The sequence below is a fragment of the Taeniopygia guttata genome, chromosome 17 (genome assembly GCF_048771995.1).
Source record: "Taeniopygia guttata chromosome 17, bTaeGut7.mat, whole genome shotgun sequence".
Classification (NCBI taxonomy): domain Eukaryota; kingdom Metazoa; phylum Chordata; class Aves; order Passeriformes; family Estrildidae; genus Taeniopygia; species Taeniopygia guttata.
The window spans coordinates 8,876,340-8,895,146 of NC_133042.1; the positions used below are offsets into that span (position 1 = coordinate 8,876,340).

Sequence of the window (18,807 nt, forward strand, 5' to 3'; positions counted from 1 at the left end):
AAGGAGCACTAAGGCAAGCTGGGCAGACAGAGCTTTGTTCCTGCATGGACAGGCTCCATCCCCAAGGGTTTGCAGTTGACAAGATTGAGCTGAACGTGTGTAGCAGCAGCTCGGGGAGCCCTGGCAGGAGCTCTCATCAGGATGACATGTGCTTTGATGACCCCCCAGCTTCCTCCTGGAGCAGTTCCCCCACACAGACACAGCACCAGGTCTGCATCTGCAGCTGGAGCAGGCTGGATCCCTCTGGGGGGCTGTGCAGAATTCAACCTGACAGGGGACTCCATGAAAAACAACAGGGAAAGGTTGTGGAACCATCAGCCCCCGCAGCACTGCTGGTGAGCAGCGCACACAACACGGGCTGGGCACCCCAAACACAACAAATCCCACATCAGGACCTGCTGCACTCTCATGAAAAGGTCATTTCTCCCTGTACCTGCATTAACCAAGACACTGATTTGGTTTTGGGAGAGTTCTCCCAGCCCTGGACAGCGCCTCCCTCCCTCGGTACCGACCCGAACCTCGAACCTGGCAGACAACTCTAAATATTGCTCAAGATAATCACACCAGAGCAGCCAAGCCCCTTGTTTGGGGTGGAATGCTGGTCTGGAAACCCTTCCCAGCCCTGAAGTGACAGTGGAGACACGGTCCAGTGCTCCCAGAGCACCTCAAATCATACACTGCTGACATCTAATCAGGGGAGCTCTGTCAGCCTCGTGCTCCATTATTGCAGCAAAGCTCTTAAAGAGGGAAGGGGGAGGGGGAAAACAAGCACAGCAGCAGGAAAAGAAAGAAGGGGAAAAAAAAATATAGCATCCTCCAGTAGGACAAGCATCTCATTTAAGGCTTTAATTAGTCTTCAAACACATAATGGGTTCTGGCACCATAAATCCACTTGACCTCTATTACTGTCAGCACTCGCCTGATAAATGGTGGCATTTGTTTTCCCAGTTGCTACTGGGGTAGAACAATACTTTTCCCTAAATAGAGAAAGCAAATAATATCAGTTATTTACCATGACTGGGCCATAAAACGCTGGTGCCAAGCTGTTGTGTGCCCATCCATGGGAAGGACCATCTGCCCAGCCTGGTCCTGCAGGCAGGGAAGGACCAGGGAATCCCAACAGCTCTGATGCAGAATTGGGAACCACCAGGACAGGAATGATCTCTGTTCTGCTGGGAGGCACAGATGAGCTCTCTCCAGAGCAAAATCTCAACTTCCCAACAGCCCTGAGTACAACAAAGCCCTGCTCCAGAAGAAGAATCCTGCAGTTTTCTCTTCTGTGGAAAAACTGTTCCTTCACAAAAGCTGCACACAATATGTGGCAATACAAAGTTCCCTTTGCATCAAGATGCTCATCTGGCTGATCTGGCAGAAGATGCTCTGTGTTTGTGTCAGCCCAGCTCTGCATCTCCACAATCCAGTCTGACAGCTGAGCAACGGGCTGAAAATAACAGAAATAACAAATAACAGCAGTGCTGTGCATCCACACGGCACCCAGAGCCCCGGGGCATTTGCTGACTGCACTCAGGGTGAGCAGCTGGCACAGAGGCTCCTCGATGGAGAGAGGGAATGAGGAGATGCTCTGGATCACTGGCCAAAGAGCCCTCACATTCACATGGAAAAAGAGTCATCCTTGCATGTAGAAATGGCACAAGGGAGCTACTTTGTTTTCTTATTTGTTATTTATTTACCCCCCTAGTACGAGCAAACTCAATGTGGGAAAGCTGCAGTCTTGGAATACACGAGGAACTTATTTGTAGTGTTACAATTCTTGAGTAATTGCTGTGGGTTTGGGCACATCTTTGATTTCAGTTTTGCCCCAGATGTGCAAAAGGCATTAACCTTTCTCTAATCAAGGGTGATTTGCAAACAAAACATCTGCAATTTGGGTCAAAGAACGAAATATTCTGGAGGGGTATTTGCAGCAAACAGCGAGCACCCAACCCTGGAACACTTGCAAAGACGAGCCTGGAGGCTGTGGGAAGGTTGGGCACAGCCTCCTGTAACCATAACCCCCCAGGCAATCCGAGAGGAACAGCCTGGGGACAGGAGGATCTTTTGGGAGATCAGCTGAGCTGGGTGGAGCAGGCTGGCAGGAGGCTCACAACCCCAGGGCTGATGCAGCAGAGGTGAGATGGACTGGCAGCCACACCTGGCTTGCTTCTGAGGGCAGGATTTTCCCTCCATGACCTCCCACCATCCATTATCAGCTGGTGTTGAGCAAGCAGAGATCAAACCCAGGGTTTAGCTGGAAAATGACACGCAATAATTAACAGGGGCAACATCTCCAGCAGCCAGACGAGCCCAAGGACACGATTTTGTCCTCCAGACTGACTCAGGGAGGGCAGAGAAGGAGCAACCACGTGTCAGCTTAGCAGCCATCAAACACCCACAGTAAAATCCTCTAAAAAAGAGGGGGAATGAACGTGATCCCTCCTCCTGGGTGCTGCTGGGATCAGCCAGCAGCTCCTGAACACGCTGCCCACGCTGGACTGGGCTCTCAGCTCTGCCAGGGGCTTTTCTAAGCCAAGCTTGGCTGTCCAAGGGCTTGTCCCTGCCAGGAAGGAGGGTGGTCCTGAGGTCACCCCAGAGATTACAGGGACTCTGCTGAGGGTCTGGCCTTGCCCTGCTCACAGGAATGCCACAGCAGAGCATGGCCATCCATACAGAAAGATTTAAGGGAGAAAAAGAAATTCTAGCTGGGCAAGAAAGAGAATTTCCCCCTTCTCCTTTCTTGCTCTGTGCTGCATAAAAGGTACAGCAAGCAGAGGAATCTTGTTCCTGGCCAGAGCAGCAGCACTGCCAGGGCATTTCCCACCCAGCAGCCACCAAGGGGAATGGCTGGGGAAGGTGCACTCAGGAACCAGAACAGCACAGCAGAGCTGGGAGTGCTGCTGGAGTCTGCACCTGCAGCCAAAGGGAACTTCAGCCTTCCCAGAGCCAAGGATTTCCAAAAAGTTCTCCCTTCCCACAACAAGAGATTTAATCCTGAATGGATGGCTCTGCCACAAGCCACGTTGTGCCTTCTCTGCCACAGGCTTCAAGACTTGGCCCGTTCCTCATCCTCTTTTCCAGCACTTGCCATCTTCCCTGGCATCAAGATAAAACAAATTTCAGTAGCACAACATCATCTCCTCCAGTCCTGGAGCATTTCCTCTGCTGTGAGCCAAGAACTCCTGCTGTATTTTACACCAGTGCTGGGAAGGAGGCTCACGTACACAGCAGGATGAGAGAGGAACCTTAAATACTTGGGAAGAGTATTTTAAAACTTCCTAAAGCCAATAGTGGGGCAGTCTGAAGTGAGTGCTAAATTACTGAGTTTAAAATCCAAATGACTCAGAGGTTCATCCCCCCCACCAGTGCTGCTGGAATGACTTCACAGCTGTAACAGCAGAGGATTTAGAAAAAACTCATTATAAAGAAGAGGCATCCTTGAGAAGTCCTGAATCTTCACTGCAGAATCCCCTGTGGAAGCAGCTGTCCACCACAGACAGGAATTTTGGACACCTTCCTGCCCCAGCTCTCCCTGTGAGCACCTGCTGGAGCACAACAAAGCCACCAGGCCACCAATCCTTCCTTCCACCTGCCCCAAAGCCACTCTGCTTCTGCAGCACCTCATCCATCACCCCTGCATCAGCAGGTACAATTAACACAGCCTCAGGCTTTCACTTTCACCACAAAAAAAAGACTGAGCTGCAGCCCATCAGCTCCTGGGATGGAGCTGAGGATATTTAACATTAAACACTTTCAATTGCTGCACTTACTCAGTGTGACTGGTTCCACACCGGGGATGTGACCCCGACTCTGCCCCAGGGAAGGCAAATGCTTCCCAGACAGTGAAATCACAGCCTGAGGGAGCAGGGCTGGCCCACTGTCAGCAAGATGCTGCTCTCACATCCCTCAGCTGACAGTTTTCTGCAGGAAGATTGAGCAAACTACAGGGAAGGAACATCCCTGTGGCCGGGCAGCATCGCAGCCCCAGGCACGGGCTGGCAGGGGGAGCAGCATCACCACCTCCCTGCTTGCATCAGCAGAGGGATGGTCAATCCTGCCTGCTTTATCAGGCCTAAACACTTTTTAGGTACTTCAAAGATATTTAAAACAGGCAAACAATCAAAAACAAACAGGCTGGAAAACATAAAAGCAGATTTTTTCTTCTATTCCAGTCTGATTGATGCAAAGGTTCAAAGATTCCTGTGAAGAGATGAGCTGAAAACTGCAGAGCCCCACAATCAAAGCCCCACAGAGCTGAGCAGAGCTCAGGAAGGAGAGGGGTGCTGTGCCCACTGCAGAACACAACCTGAAGCAGGGCTGCCTCACAGAGGGATGAGGAGCCCCTGGAACACCAAACAAGCAGGGCAGCCTCGTGCCCACCATTTCCCAGCAGGAGATCAGCAGTGGGGAGAAGTCAGGCTCATCCTTTGACCCAAACTGACAAGGCTTTACCTGTAAATAAGCCTTATTCCAGCCTTGGTTAGAGAAAACCTGATGCCCATTGGATGTGTGTGGGGGAAACCAAAATCAAACACATGCCCAGCATCCCAGCAATAACTCAGAGCTGTAAGAGCAGCCTGTACTCCAGGATTGCACTGGGTTTGCTCGCAGTCAGGCTCAGGGCTGAGCCCTGCCCTCAGAGCAAGCAGGGCAGGGCAGGGCAGAGGTGTCTGTGCTCTGCCAACAGCACAAACCCTGCCAGCAGCCAGCTCTGGGAGCACCCCCATGCCAACGCCTCCTGGAACACCTGCAGCCCTCCCCACGCACTCCCAGCTGCCAGCTGAGGTTGTTTCGTGTCTCCTGACTCTGCTGCTGCCAGCAGTGATGGCTGAGGAGCTGCTGAAAGCAGAAGAAAAGCAGCCCAGAGCCAGTTCTCCCTGTGGAGAGGTACTGAGGAGGGCCAGGGCTCCTGTCTGCCTCCAGCCCTGGCTGCTGGGGGACCCCTGTCCCTGTGCTCCCCTCCCAGCTGGCAGGATCCCCAAAGGATCAAGGCAGCATCCCCAAACTGATTCCTCCACCCAGGTCGGTGCTCCCAGTCCACACTGCTCCTCACAGAGCAGATCTACAGCCTCAACTCATCTGGCAAAGGGCACCAGTGCTGTCTGTCTGCACCCCAGGACATCTCCCAGTGCTGACTCTTCACCCCTAAAAACAACCCCGTGGAGCCACAGGAAAGTTCTTCACTTCCCTCCAAAGGCAAAGCCCACCAGTACTCAACTCTTAGCTTGCAGTGTGTGAAAGAGAAGGAGATTTATTCAGGGCCACATTTTTGGTTGTTTGGAGAAGCAAACCCAGCCCCTGTTTATTTACTTCATGTTCCAGCTCCTCTCCAGCTTCCTTCAGTTTGTTGCTTTAAGCTCTCTGTGTTTGCCTTTCTCAACAAGGTCGCTGCTTTCACAAGACTTCTGCAGCACTGCCCCACTTCCCCGGCCTCCAGCTTTGTCTTCTGACATCCAAATACTCTCAGAATATTAATTAAAATCATCAAGAGCTCAGCAAGGGGAGCCAGAACAGCAGAGGGAAACATCAGGCACTCCTTCCACCCCCAGAGCCCAGGGAAGGGCAAGGACCAAGAAGTAACCTGTGAAGGACACCACAGTGAAAACCTGGCTCAGCCTTTGCTAGGAAGCTTTCCTGTACCTGACGTTTTTTATCACCTTTGCCTAATCAGAGGATTTTAGCATCTTTAGGAATATGCAGCCATTTTGTAACCTTAAGCAGGAAAAATAATCTGAATGGAAAAAAAAAAAAGGAAAGCTCTCCTCACCATGAGATTTGTCAACATCAAAAGGCACGGCTGGTTCAGAAGCCAACTCAAATCTCAACTCTCTCACCTGCTTCCTATTACAGAAACAGATGTTGCTCTGGCTGTAAACTGCTGCTATTAATAATATAAATAATTATGCTCTTCTAATCATTTAATAGGTGCACAGGAGGGTACCAAAATTTCTGGCAGTCATTAAATACATCTCCCTCCCCTGAAGGGCTCAGAGGCACATTGGTGGCCTCTCATCCTCTGCTGAAGTTTGGAATATGAGAGCTGAAAAGGAGAAAAGAGAAGGAGAAATCAAGGAGTCAGGCTCCTCTGCACAGGCTGTGCCCCTGTGACAGGGACAGCCCCTTCCCCACCTGAAGCACTGAGAGCTCAGCCAGGTGTCACCTCACACTCCCTCCTTGGGCCCAGCCCACCAACACACAGTGGAGTTTTACCTCCCCAGCAGATTCCAGGACCTGGAGAGGGGAAATCTGCTCTCAAGATCCTTCTCTCCCTGCACTGAGAGAGTGTTTGCTGCTGTTCCTCCCAAGAACACTTTGTCCTTCTCTCAACAAACAGCCTTGGGAACGTGAGCAGCGCGGATTAACGGGGTCACTGCAACCTCCAGAGCTCTGCCTGCAGCTGCTCAGCCCTTTCCAGCCTCCAGGGACCCCACACACAGACCTGCACGGCTCTGCCTCTGTCAGAAACAGCACTGCTGCCTCCAGATGTTCACACAGCACATCTGGATCTGCAGAGGGCACTGAGCAGCCCAAGGGCCACATCCACACTTCCTCTGACCCAGACTCTGCACCAACACTGAGGTTCATTTCCTGCCCCCCTTTCACAACAAAGGGACCCGGCAGAAGGCAGCCCCTGAGGAGATGGCAGGAATGAGTTCTGCAGGAGTTACAAGAGGAGATGAGGTGCAAAGGGAGCCTGGGGAAGCTGCTGTGGCCCCCACAGCACTTGAGGCACCAGCTCAGCTGCAGTGGGGCATGGCAGGGCACGCTGGCTCCTCACCACACCTCCACTTGGCAGGAGAAGCTCCAGCACTGACGTAGCAGGTTATCAAACGGGATCAATACAGGGCACACAGGCACAGCCAGCCTCTCCTTCCCCTCCCAGGGCACGCTGCCTCAGCCCCAGCACCATCCCCTCCACCTCAGTGCCACCACAAGGTCGTATTTAATGAGTGCACACCTCCTGGGATGGGTGTGTGTGAATTAATGAGCACGGAGCTGCCAGCTGGGAGTGCCCATGCCAGGCACCCACCCGTGCCTGCAGTGGGCAGCCCCAGGACAGTCCCCAAGCCAGGCTGGCAGCACTGTGGTGACCTGTCTGAGCCACCCTGCTCCCTGGCAGCACAGGCAGAGTGACCCAGAGCCAGTAAAGCCACTTTGGGCTGCTGTGACCAAGTGTTGCCACATCTTGTCTCCACATTCAGCACTGCTGCAGGTGTTCCAAGGGTGAGATGTCACCCAGTGTGTGCTGATGGTCCCAACCTGCCTCCAGCTTGTTACTTGGTGCTAATCAGAACCAGAGCAGCCAAAAATCCCTGCCAGTCACTCCTGAAAGCCTCAGGTATCAGTCAAATCAGAGAAAAGAGCCCTGCAGAGCTTTAAAAGATACAAAAGCTGGTTTGCTGCGTGGCATGTGGAATGTCATTCCCAATGCAGATTAATTCCATTAACTCCTTCTGTGCCCTTTGTTGGGGATCCTTCCCTACCTTTGCAGCTTATGGAAAGCACAGAGCAACCCATCACAGTCCCCTTTGTAGTGAAGGCACTCACTCCACAGCCTTATTCTGCTCTAGCATTTGTATTTCCTGCCCACTTGCAAACGCCTTCCCCTCCCCAAACCACGTAATTCCCAAGACTTCCCAATGCCACCAAAACCCCAGAACTCACCTTGTGCCTCGTAGCCAGAGTAGGGCTGAGCTGCCCCCACGTCCTCCTCCCCAGGGCCCAAGCCAAGGGCTGCCCTGAGCTGGGCCACGTTCAGCTGGGCTGTCAGCTCCCCGCTCCTGTCCCCGATCTGCAGCAGGAAAACCAACAGGGCACTGGTTAAAGGCACAGGGTGCTGCAAGCAAACAGCCCCCAGCCAAGGGTCTGCCAGCCTCACCCCCAAAAATCAAACACAGCCAGCCAGAAGTGAGCTTGGAGACACCTGAGAGGCCATACAGCTCTCCAGGACTGTTCTCCAGTGATAATTTGGGAGAGGGTCACCGTGCTGCAGCTCAGAACAGCTCAGTGCAAGGCTCTGAGAGGGCTCAGCTCGCCCAGTGCCCCAGAACTGAGGCCAAACGTGCAGGTTTGGGCTGTCCTGCAGCCACACATGGCTTGGCAGGGAGCCCTGGAACTCCCAGCCCCCTTCCTCAAGTATTTCCATCGTTACTGAGCAGCAGACACCACGCTGCCATCAGCCACGTGGGCACACACCAGGGCCCCGAAAGCCCTTCTCTCCTGGCTCACAGCCACACAACTGAGTTGTTCCTAGTCATCTACCCACACAATGCTCCAAAAATTAATTTCCAAGTCCACATTTGTCCCCATTCCCACCTCTCGCTGGCCTGAGGCCAAGGAAGCTGATGTTCCATGTTTGGACAGTGATCTGTCCAACAGCTCCTGCTACTTCAAACGAGGAGCTGTGGGACACAACACTGCATCCTCCTCGAAGTTTAACCCAGCCAGGGAATGAATGGCTGTGCTGCACACCACCAGGGACACCCAGAGAACAGCCCCTCATCTCCAGAGGAAGGGCAGCCTGTGGGACAGAGGAAGACCTTGGCTGCTCCCCTGGAGAGGCCAGCTCCTGTTAAATGCCTGGCAACAGCTCCTTTGTGTCCCCTGCCACAGACTGCAGCATGGAACAAACCCATAAATCACCACATTATTTATGACAAAGCCCCAAGCTCCAGTAAAGAGAGGCAGATCAAAGGGCTTATCACCGGGCATAAATCCCCCTGCCAATTACAGGAGATTTGCTGTTGACATCATCTCCAGAGAAATTACTATGTCCATGTTAGGTCTTACAGTCCTTGATGCTCATTTATTAAGTGCTTCCCTGACTTCCACTCATCTCAGATCATCTCCAAAGCCCTATTAACAACCAGGAACAGACAGGCAGGACAATGACCCCGGGCAGGAGCTGCCACACACACCCCAGCAGAGCCCTGTTCCCTGCCCTCAGCCTCCCAGGAGCTGCACTCTGAGATGACAAAAGTACTCCAGAGCAGTGTCCTGGAGCTGGGGCAGCTTCCAGGGGTTTTAGGTACAGATCCTTTATTCCAGTGGGATTTTGTGAGTAACCTCTGATCAACCTGCAGCAGCTTCCAGTGTGGTTACTCTGAGCTGGTTTCATTTGGAGTCAAATGCCACCATCAGATTTTTGCTGGGAATAAAGTGATGGGAAGTGAGTTATGAACATCAGCGTGAAAAGACTGAACTCCACAAGGTTTTTCCTGGCCAAAATCCTGGTGCTTGTCAAAGGGACAGTCTCTGCACTGCTCCATAATTCATGCCACAAGGAACCCACTCCTGACACGGCTGGAGCCACAGCCAGCACCCTGCAATGCCAACACTGGGACTCCCCACCCTGCTGGGTCTCCCCTCCACCCCCAAAGGCCCCAGGACCACCAGTCTGATCCTCCCAGGGCCCTCAGATGATGCCTGGCTCTGAGGGCTCAGCCCCAGCCTGAGCAGAGTTGGGAAAATCCTAAAATTTACAGGGCCAAAGAACAGTATTTCTTCAGTGTGTCTGATAAGTATCATTAAATCTGTAATTAGGCTGCTGTGTCAGCCCTACTCAGAGATTTAGCCAACCTAAAAGACAGGCAGGGGAACACCCAGCACACTTACAGATGGTGATTTCAATTAGTGCTTCAAGAGGGCAATTTCTTCATCTGGGGAAGACTAAAGAGGCCACAGCCGATTTCCTCAACACCGAAAAGAGCAAACAATGGAATTCTGGCTTTCTGCACTTCTGAGCCACCTGAAAACGGCAGGAAAGCTGCAGAGAGCTGGAGCAGGCCAAGGTGAAAGCAGAGTAGCTGCACACACAACCCCCCAAAGGGGTAGCAGTGGCATCAGGGACAGCATCCACTGCACCAGGACACTGCAGCTGCAGCTCAGCTGGGGTGTCCCTGTGCTCAGCAAAGTGGGATCTCACTGACTGGGGGCTGCACAACACCTTGGCCAGCCAGTGGACAAGTCCCCAAGGCGCTTTCTCACCCAGAACTTTGGTTAAGAGCAAAGTACAGCTCACACATTTGCTGTAATAAGGGGCAAGGCTGGGAGCCTCCCATCAAGAGTTTTCCAGCCCAGCTCTGCAGGCTCCCAAGAACACCACTGAAGCAGCTTTCCAGAACAGTGAGAGCAAGGTAACTGCATTAATATAACTCCTTGGCATAAAATAGTCTTGCTCTCACCAGGGGTCACAGGTTCCCTCTGGTTTGCACCAGCTTCTCTTACCTCTTGGGAGATTTCAAGATGTTTCCTTGCAAAGTGCAAAGCCTGTTCGTGGCTCCCCAGGGACACGTAGGCATTTCCAAGACTCCAGCAGGCTCTTCCTTCTCCCACCCTGCAGGACAGGAAACTGTCAAACCACAGAAATGCTGGGCAAAGCCCAGCTGGGCCTTTTGGAGAGCACTGACAGAGCTCCTTGCTCTGCTTCCACCTCCACAGAGATTCTACACTGGAAAATGAGATGTGCTGGACACTTTAAACTCTTCTTATGCTGAGCTCAGCAAGAGCTGGGGATGAACAGCCTGGGAAAACAGGACTGCACCCACAGGGACAAAATGTAAGCACTGCAGCAAGGGCCAGGATGGTTTGGCTTCACTGCTGAGCCCCAGCCCGAGAGGAGAAGCAGAGCTCCTGCCCAGCTCCCCCTCACCCAGCCAGGGCTCCTCTCAGAGCTGCACAGAGAGAATGCACCACCAGCCCAGAGCAGCCAGGAGAGAACTCTGCAGGCAGCAGCTCCAGCTGAGCCCCAGCACTGCATCACCAGGGCAAACACACAGCACAAAACTGCACCCAGCAGAGCACAGGGACATTCCACCAGGTGTCCAGGGCACTGCTGCTGGTTTCCAGGGAAAGCAGGGAATGTGGGGCTGCCCTGTGCAGCCCAGACCCCCAGCCTGGCTCCCTGAGCTTCAGCAGCTGTTTGCAGGAGCAGGCAGAGCCTCCTGCTCCCCAGAGCTGCTCAGCTCTGCAAACCAGCAGATGTGGGGGGAGAAAGGATAAAAAAAGCACCTGGGGGCGCAGGGGGAGGTTCAGCATGACTGCAACTCCCTTTTCAGAGGTTTGGGCGGGTTGATCAGCATTCCACCGTTTTTCTTGTCACCCTGTTCAATACCTTCTGCTCACAGGGTGTGTTCCCAGGAACGCAGGAGCCCACAGGCCTGCTCCCCCACAGCATGATTCACCCTTGGGTGGGATCGTGCCCGCCCGGGTGGTGGCACAGCTCTCCCATCCTGGTGTCCCTGCTCCATCTAGTGGAGGACACCCAGGCTTGGGGGAATTCAGCACAGTCACCTCAGCTGCAACAGGGCTCAGGATCAGAACAGCCAGGAGAAAAGAACCAACCTCTCAAAAAGAAAAATTAAGAAAAGTTAAAAGGCCAAGACTCCTAAATAACGAGGAGCAAGACCAAGATGCATCACCTGCACGCTCTCTACGCAACATCATCTGTACACAGAGATTTCCAGCATCATCCCAGAGCAACAGCACAAAGTGGCACATCTGATGTGCCCCAAACACACGGCTTTCAAGGGAAATACAACTTTTGTGAACACCAGGGAGCTCTTGAGAGGCCCTCCTGGGAGAACACAGCAGCAGCCACTGGCAAGGCACTGAGCTCGATGCATCTTCTTGAACCTGATTTCACCTTTCTCGTTAGAAATATCACTCAGCCCACACAGACACAGCACTGAGGGCACAATCTCCAGGTCTGAATGACACGAGGAAGGTTTTGACAGATGACTGGACTAAGGACTGGCTGCCCAGAGATTCCTAATGACTTTCAAGCATACACATCACTGATGCTTAACCCCAGCAAGAGAGAAGTCAGAGAAGGGTCAGGGCTCTCCACCCTCACCTGAGGCACTCCTTACCTGTCTCCCAGCTCCTGTGCTATCACCAGGTGCCTCAGGTGGTATTCAATGGCTTTCTCATAGTCTTGAAGCAGTGTGCATGTGTTCCCCAGGCTGTAGCAAGCCTGGGCTTCTACTGCTTGGTCCTTGAGCTGCCTGGAGAGCTGGAGCGTTTTCCTACAGGGGACAGCGGGAACAAGAGCCCTGGTCACTGCCCTTGGAGCAGCACCCTGCATGGCCAGCACAGCAGCCCTTGTCACAGCCCCTGGAGCTGGGGGCTGGCTGTGACAGCCCAGCATCCCCAGGAGCAGCCCTGGCACTCACTTGTAGTACTCGGCAGAGATGTCGAACCTGCCCAGGAAGATGTGGGCGTTGCCCAGGTTGCTGTAGGCTCTGCGCTCGGCAGCCTTGTCCCCAAACTCCTTGGCGATGGCCAGGCGCTGCAGCAGACACAGCTCAGTCAGCACAGACCCCTCTGCCCCACAGCAGCTCCCCTGGGCAGCAGCTTTCGGGGCTGCAAAGCTCCCACCCCCGAGGGGATGAACCTGCCTGTCAAGGGGGGCTGCAGCAGGAAACCTCTCCCTCTCCTGCAGCTCAGCAGCAGGAAAGGCTCTGGGGAAAGTGGGAGTGATGGGAACATCCCAGTGCTGTCCCCCCAGCATTTAAAAACCAGAGCAACAGTGAATTTCCACCTTCCACTGCGAGGGAACTGATACACACTCTGCAACAGAAGCTAAATTGCATTTGAATTGGGGCAGGGACTTTGTCACCTCACCTCCCTGTAAAGCTTTGCAGAAAGTTATCATGTTCTACAAGCAGCATTTATTCTTGATCAACAGCTCTTTCAGCAGCTTAATTAAATTCATGGCTCGCATTTATTAAAATCTAGACTGAGACAAATTAAGAGCAGAAAAAAACTCCTTGCTAGACCCAGCTGCAATTTGCCCTTGGATACCTCCTTTGGTTTCCAAGCCAACAGCACCCTTCCCTGGAGCTGCTCACGAGGTGCTGATGGGGGCTGGAGTAAGATTTGCTCAGTGTGAGTTGGTACAACAGGGCAGACCCTGGGGGAAACTTCTCCCTGTGCTTGCTGGGCTGTGCTGAGAAGGAAAGCTGCTCCCAGGCCCAGGAAGGGAGCAGAGGTGTCTCCTACCTCCTTGTGGAAGGCAATGGCCTCGCTGAAGTTGCCCAGTAAGTACTGGGTGTTGCCAAGGTTGCCGTAGGCACGGCCCTGTGCAGCTCTGTCCCCCAGCTCCTTCACCAGGGACAGGTTCCTCCTGAAAGAAACCAGGGCAGAGCATCCATGAGGCACAGCCCTGCAGGGACACGGGTGGGAACTTGCAGAGGAAGGAAGGAGAGGCAGCCCTGCAGAAGGCATTTCCCTCCCAAGGCTGGTGAGCTCTGCTGGACACCCCTGGCAGCTCCAGCCAAGGGTGCAGGTCCTGCTGCTCTGCTCCCTCAGGCCATGGGTGGCTCCGTGCAGGAACCACACCTGTGCTCACACACCCTGATCCATCCCACATTAAATCAGAAATGGCCTCACTGCAGCACCAGGGCCACAGGAAGAGGATTTCCCTGTCCTGCTCCAGGGAGAGAGGTCAGATCCACAGTCCTGTGCCAGGGCTTTGCTCTGGAGCCTCCTGGCATTTCTTTATCTTGTTTTTACCCCCTTTACACACACAGCACACAGAGAATGGTAGAGCACTCACCACTGGCACAAATTCGCCCCTTGGCTATGCCACATGCACCCCTCCTTGGAAAAAGGGTGGTGAGCTGTTCAAAGGCACTATCACATCCTCAGATATGAGGGGAGGGATGTAAGATCTTATCACTCTCTTTTTAAAGCCTATTTAAAAAACTGCACCACAAAAGCAGAATTCTGAAGTACAAGGAGAAAACACAAGCCCAAAATTCCAGCGCCAACCTTCTCATGTGGCACACGACTGATCTTAGAAATTATTTAGGAAAAGGAAGGCTGGGACAAGTGAGATAAAGTGCAGGTCCTTGAGAAGAACCAGGACTTCAAAGTGACTCTTTCCTTGGGTGACAGGGTGGAGACACACAGGGATCCATCCTCACAGAGGCCAGCAGAGAGCAGCAGGGGCCACAGGAGCCGGGATTCAGCTCTGGCAAGCAGCAGACTGCTGCACTTCATTGCACGACCACGATTCAACCCACAGCAAGTTTTACAAAGCCAGTGCCGGCATGAATTTTAGCTCAGATTTTATAAAATACCTTTTCTCACCTCCCTTGAGATTAGTTTGCCAAGGCAGCTTGGCATGTCAAGGAAATATTCCTAATCTATTACAACCTGGAAATTCTCAGCCAGTGGCCTCGTTCCCTGCAGGAGAAGGGGCTGGCCAAGCTTGGATACTTACTCATAATATTCTGAAGCTTTCTGTAGTGTGTCCTTGACTTCCTGAGGCAGGTAGCCCGGGTCCTGGGCTGTGTTCCAGGATAAGTGCTTTCCCTTTGCATGGTAAACATTCCCTATATTATAGAGAGCTCTGGCTTCACCTACCTAAAGGGAGGAAGAACAGGCAACAGCAAGGCATCACACTTCACATCCCAGGATGGGCAGAGATGGTCAGAACCACAAGCCCACATTTTCCCTTTCCCCTCTTTCAGAACCACAAGCCCACATTTTCCTTTCCCATCTTCACCCTCACAGCAGCAGGAGATGTCTGATGGCAGCCAGAAGGGAGAGCTTCACCTGCAGCTCCTTCCAAAGCCCACCTTCATCAGATCACGTTCACTGACTTGCAGACAGGTTATTTTTAAAGGCAGGGAGAATTTCCTGCTGGAACCATTACCTTGTCTCCCTGCTCCCGAGAAATGTCCAAGTGTCTCTGGCAGCAAACCACAGCTTCATCAAACTGCCCCAGGATTTTCAGGGTATTCCCAAGGTTGCCACTTGCCTTGGCTTCTCCAATTCTGTCCCCAATGGTTCTACAAGATGAAGGTGTTAAGGAGCTCAGTGACTTTTATTTATAAATAAAAAATATCTGCTGGAGGCAGATTTAAGCTGCAGCTTCCCAGCACAGACACCTGGCTGGAGAGCTTCCCACAGGCTCCCACAATTCTGAAGGCAGATCCTTGTTCCCAGTTTGCTGTTTCAGAACTGCTCTAATGACTGCAGGTCATTACAGGGAGTACTGGGGACAGAGGTGGACACTGCTCTTGCTCCAGGCACCCTGCTCACATCCACATCCCCTTCCCCACCTCCCTGCTCTGAAGGCAGCTGTCCCATCCTTGGTGAGTCCCAGGTTCTCCACAGGGCAGTTTGGGATGTGTGTTTCTGGGTTCAGGCCCCACAGAACCTGCCCTCACTCAAGGCTGAGCCTGAAGAGGACAAAGCAGTGCTGACACACTCACCTGGCCAGGGTAAGGTCGTGCTTGTGGTACAGCAGGGCCTTGGAATACTCCTTCAGGTAGAAATAGGCATTGCCCAGCTGGCTGTAGATGGCACTGAGAGTCTTCAGGTCCTCTGTCCCCACCTGCACTGCAGCTTCAAAGAAGGCTGCCCCAGCTTTGAAGTCCCCAGCCTTGCACAAGCGCTCTCCTTCCAGGGCCAGCTCCAGGCAGGACGCCTCCATCCTGCCAAAAACAAGGGAATTGTTTTTAGAGCAGTGTGGCTGCAGCGCTCCCACTCTGCTCTGTGGTGGTCACAGAGTTTGCTTCACTGCACACCTTTAATTTTCCCCTGGACTCAGAACACAGGAGCATCCAGATTCCACCTCCAAGTGGAAGCTGTTCCTGCCCGTGGCAGGGGTTTGGAATGAGATGGTCTTTAAGGTCCTTTTCAACCTAAACCATTCTAAGATTCTCTGATTTACAGACATCTGCAAGCAGCCAAGGGCAGCCCCTGGGCTCCACCTGATTTCCCTCCAGGTGCTGCAGAAGCCACATATTCAGGAATTTACACCTGGATCATTTTCCCTGGGGTAACAGCAAGGGAAGCCAAATTGTAACAGGTTTTTACTGGATACCAGAGAAAACCCTGGACTGTGCAGAATTTCTTGGCTGAGCAGCTCTCAGCAGTCAGTGTCTGCTTTTCATTACCTCTCCTGCTGTCACGTTTTCCACAGGCACTCAGCACATTGGCCTCCAGGCCAGTTTTCCCCCTGTGCATTTTCTGCCACCTCTGGCACTGGCACACTCCACGCTGTCAGAGACAGCACTGTGAGCAGTGACACTGCTTCAAGAGAGAGAAAACACTCCCCTCCGAGTGCTCCAAGCCCTCAGTCACAGCTGTCCCTGTTGTTACACCATGCCTAGCCCAAGCTTTCATTGGAATTGTCCTGCCTGCTGATAGCCAGCCCCCTTCCCAAGGGAGATGGACACAGCACGTTCCTGCTCCTCTATCCTGATGCTTCACTTTGCTCTTTTTCTGCTCAATTTATTTTCAAAAGTCAAAACTATTTAGGTCAAAGGTGGACATGTGCTGAAGAAAAAAAACAGAGCTCCCTTGTCCAGAGGCAGAACAGCAAGGGTCTGTCAGGAGATAATAAATGCCCACAGGTGGTTTCTAGTCTGCTCTCAGCACTTGGAGGAAGTTTGTGGTACCCAGCCCAAGAGCACAGCTTGTTCAGCTCCTGGGAGATGCTTCCCCAGAGCCTGCCAGGAGCCCCAGCTCAGCATCAGGGGACAACCTGCACACAGCAGCTCCACTGTTCCTTTGTCCCCAAAGCCACCAGGGAACAAGAGGGAGAAGAGGGTTGTGAAGCAGCTCCTGCGAGCTCCCACCTCAAACTCCCACAAAAACATTTCATTCCAAAGCAAAGCCCACATCTGAGTGGCTATTTTATTATACAAGAAAGATACTTGTGGTGCCAGTGCAGCATTTGTCCCGGCCTCAGCTTCTGTTTGATAGCAGGAATAAAAATATTAAGATGAAAAACACACACACACATTTAAGTTCTTTCTGCTGACCCTCTTGCTCTTAGACCACACAAAAATGAATGAGTTTCTGCCTGGGATCCCACCAAAATTTCATCAGTCCCAAGGTATGTCCATGGTTTCATCAGGTATTGACAAATCTCTGCTGATACATCTCAAACAAAAGGAGCTTTGGGGCTGAAGGAAGACAAGAAACAGCTTGTACTCAAATCAGCAGGATTAACTTCAGGCAGCTTAGTGGGGATGAATCTTGAGAGGACCTGAAATGCAGGAATGAGCCACTACCACTGGAGAGAATGTTGGATTCCAGTTAGAAGGCAGCAGAGACAGAAGCAAACTAACTTGAGCTCAAATTTCAACCCAAACAAAACTCTCTCCAGTATCCAGGTTGTCTTTGAGGAATTGAGTTCACCAGCTGTAAACAGTCCAAAAAAGTGGGGTGGAGGCCAATTTCCCAAATTCATGGCATTGCTCTACAGCTTGTGGGGAATTTGTTGGGTGATTTTAAGAGCTTGAACTGAAGGTTCCCATTCCCACAGCAACAAAACCCAGGTAATACATTGCAGGGGTGGGACCGTATCTGCCACAGCCCAAAGTGAATTTTGTGCCCCAGAGCCCACTTGGTGACACATTCCCACTCTGTGGGTGCTTTCCTGGTGTTCCCATAGTGACTGTCCAGGCACAAGGCAGTGACATGACCTTCCAGTGCACACAGCCCTTAATTAAAATCTGTTTGTCCTTGCACAGGCTGCTCTGCAGAGTATCTGCCTTATCTAATTAGCATCACTGCTCAGACTGGGACCTGAGCAAACAAGAGGAAGGCACAGGAGGCTTTTCCCTGCATCCTGCTCTGCCAAGCCTTCGCTGCCTTGGACAACAAACAAGGATTGCAATTGCTGACAGAAACACAACCCACCTGTAAAACCCACCTGCTTTTGGGAAGCACCTCTGCATGCAGTTCAATCACTTCAGGCTCTAAAGCGTGCAGGGAAACAATGCCAAGGGCAGGGGAATCAACTAAAGGTCAAGGAACAAACTCAAGCACACTAAAATTCCGCTTTAAAAAGCTTCCAAACCCACAGCTCAACTGCCATAAAACACAGCTGAAAGGACAAACCTGGCAATAAAGGGAAAAGAGTCAATGACAACAAGATCCAAACCCTCCCCTACCTCTTCTGGATTTTCTGAATGGACACCCAAAGCCACTGGCAGGAGGAGGCAGTGGGGCTGAGGCCACATACAAATGCAGTGTTTGGCCACTGATGCACTCAGCAATCTGCCCAGAGTTCTGCCAGGGGAATGAGGGAGTGGCAGGATGCTGGCAGATGACTTGGTCCCCATCACTGTGGCACCTGCCAGTCTCCAGCCCAGGAATGGATGTCACCTCTCACACTCATGAAGCAGAAAAGGGTGACCTCCCACCATGCAGGACAGGCAGGAGGAAACCTCTCCCCAGTCCAACATGGGCACGGCCTCCCTCCCTCCTCCTTAAGTTTTTCTTTAAAGGATAACTGATGTGAAGGCAGAAAGAGCAGAGAAAAACGGGAGGAGCAGCCTTGAACAAGAATTCCCAGGGTCACCCATCACTGTCAGGCAGCAGCTAATGAGGAGCTGGAGCACAGATTGCCTTTTGCCTGCTGCAAGCTGGTTCAAAGAACTCCACAGCAAAAATGAGCCTCTGGAAAAGGCAAAATAGAAAAATTCTCACATATCAAATGTTTTCAGCAATTTGGAGAAGGCAGAGACAGTCCCAGGAGTGCTGGGGAAGCCAAGGACACTGTGAGAAATAAAGGGAACAGCAAAAAGTGCCACCAGTGCCATTATCAGTGATCACCATGACTGCTGTCAAACACTATAATTAGGATATTATAATTGGGTGATGACAGAGGTCCCCAGAGTGGGAACACCACACACTCAGACCTCCCAACACCCTGCTCAGGGCTGCCTTGCCCACAGCAACCTGTCACTGCTGACAACAACTCCATCAGGGCACACAGAAAATTATCATGTCACCAGACAGAGCCTGGGGTCACTTGTCTGCTGCCCAAAATATTGCAAACACCAC

General features: G+C 52.3%; 1 protein-coding gene across 2 annotated transcripts in view; it reads right to left on the reverse strand.

The window, feature by feature from the left end:
* The window catches only part of GPSM1 (G protein signaling modulator 1), a 62,180-nt gene that overhangs the window by 26,622 nt on the left and 16,751 nt on the right, over positions 1–18,807 (reverse strand). For both annotated transcript variants that reach the window (XM_072936776.1, XM_030286871.4), the window contains exons 2-9: positions 15,219–15,440; positions 14,657–14,792; positions 14,222–14,364; positions 12,997–13,120; positions 12,168–12,283; positions 11,865–12,020; positions 10,222–10,330; positions 7,660–7,786 (exon numbers count right to left, since the gene is read on the reverse strand). In XM_072936776.1, the coding sequence (XP_072792877.1) occupies positions 7,660–7,786; positions 10,222–10,330; positions 11,865–12,020; positions 12,168–12,283; positions 12,997–13,120; positions 14,222–14,364; positions 14,657–14,792; positions 15,219–15,440 (1,133 nt within the window). The remainder of the gene's footprint in view (positions 1–7,659; positions 7,787–10,221; positions 10,331–11,864; positions 12,021–12,167; positions 12,284–12,996; positions 13,121–14,221; positions 14,365–14,656; positions 14,793–15,218; positions 15,441–18,807) is intronic.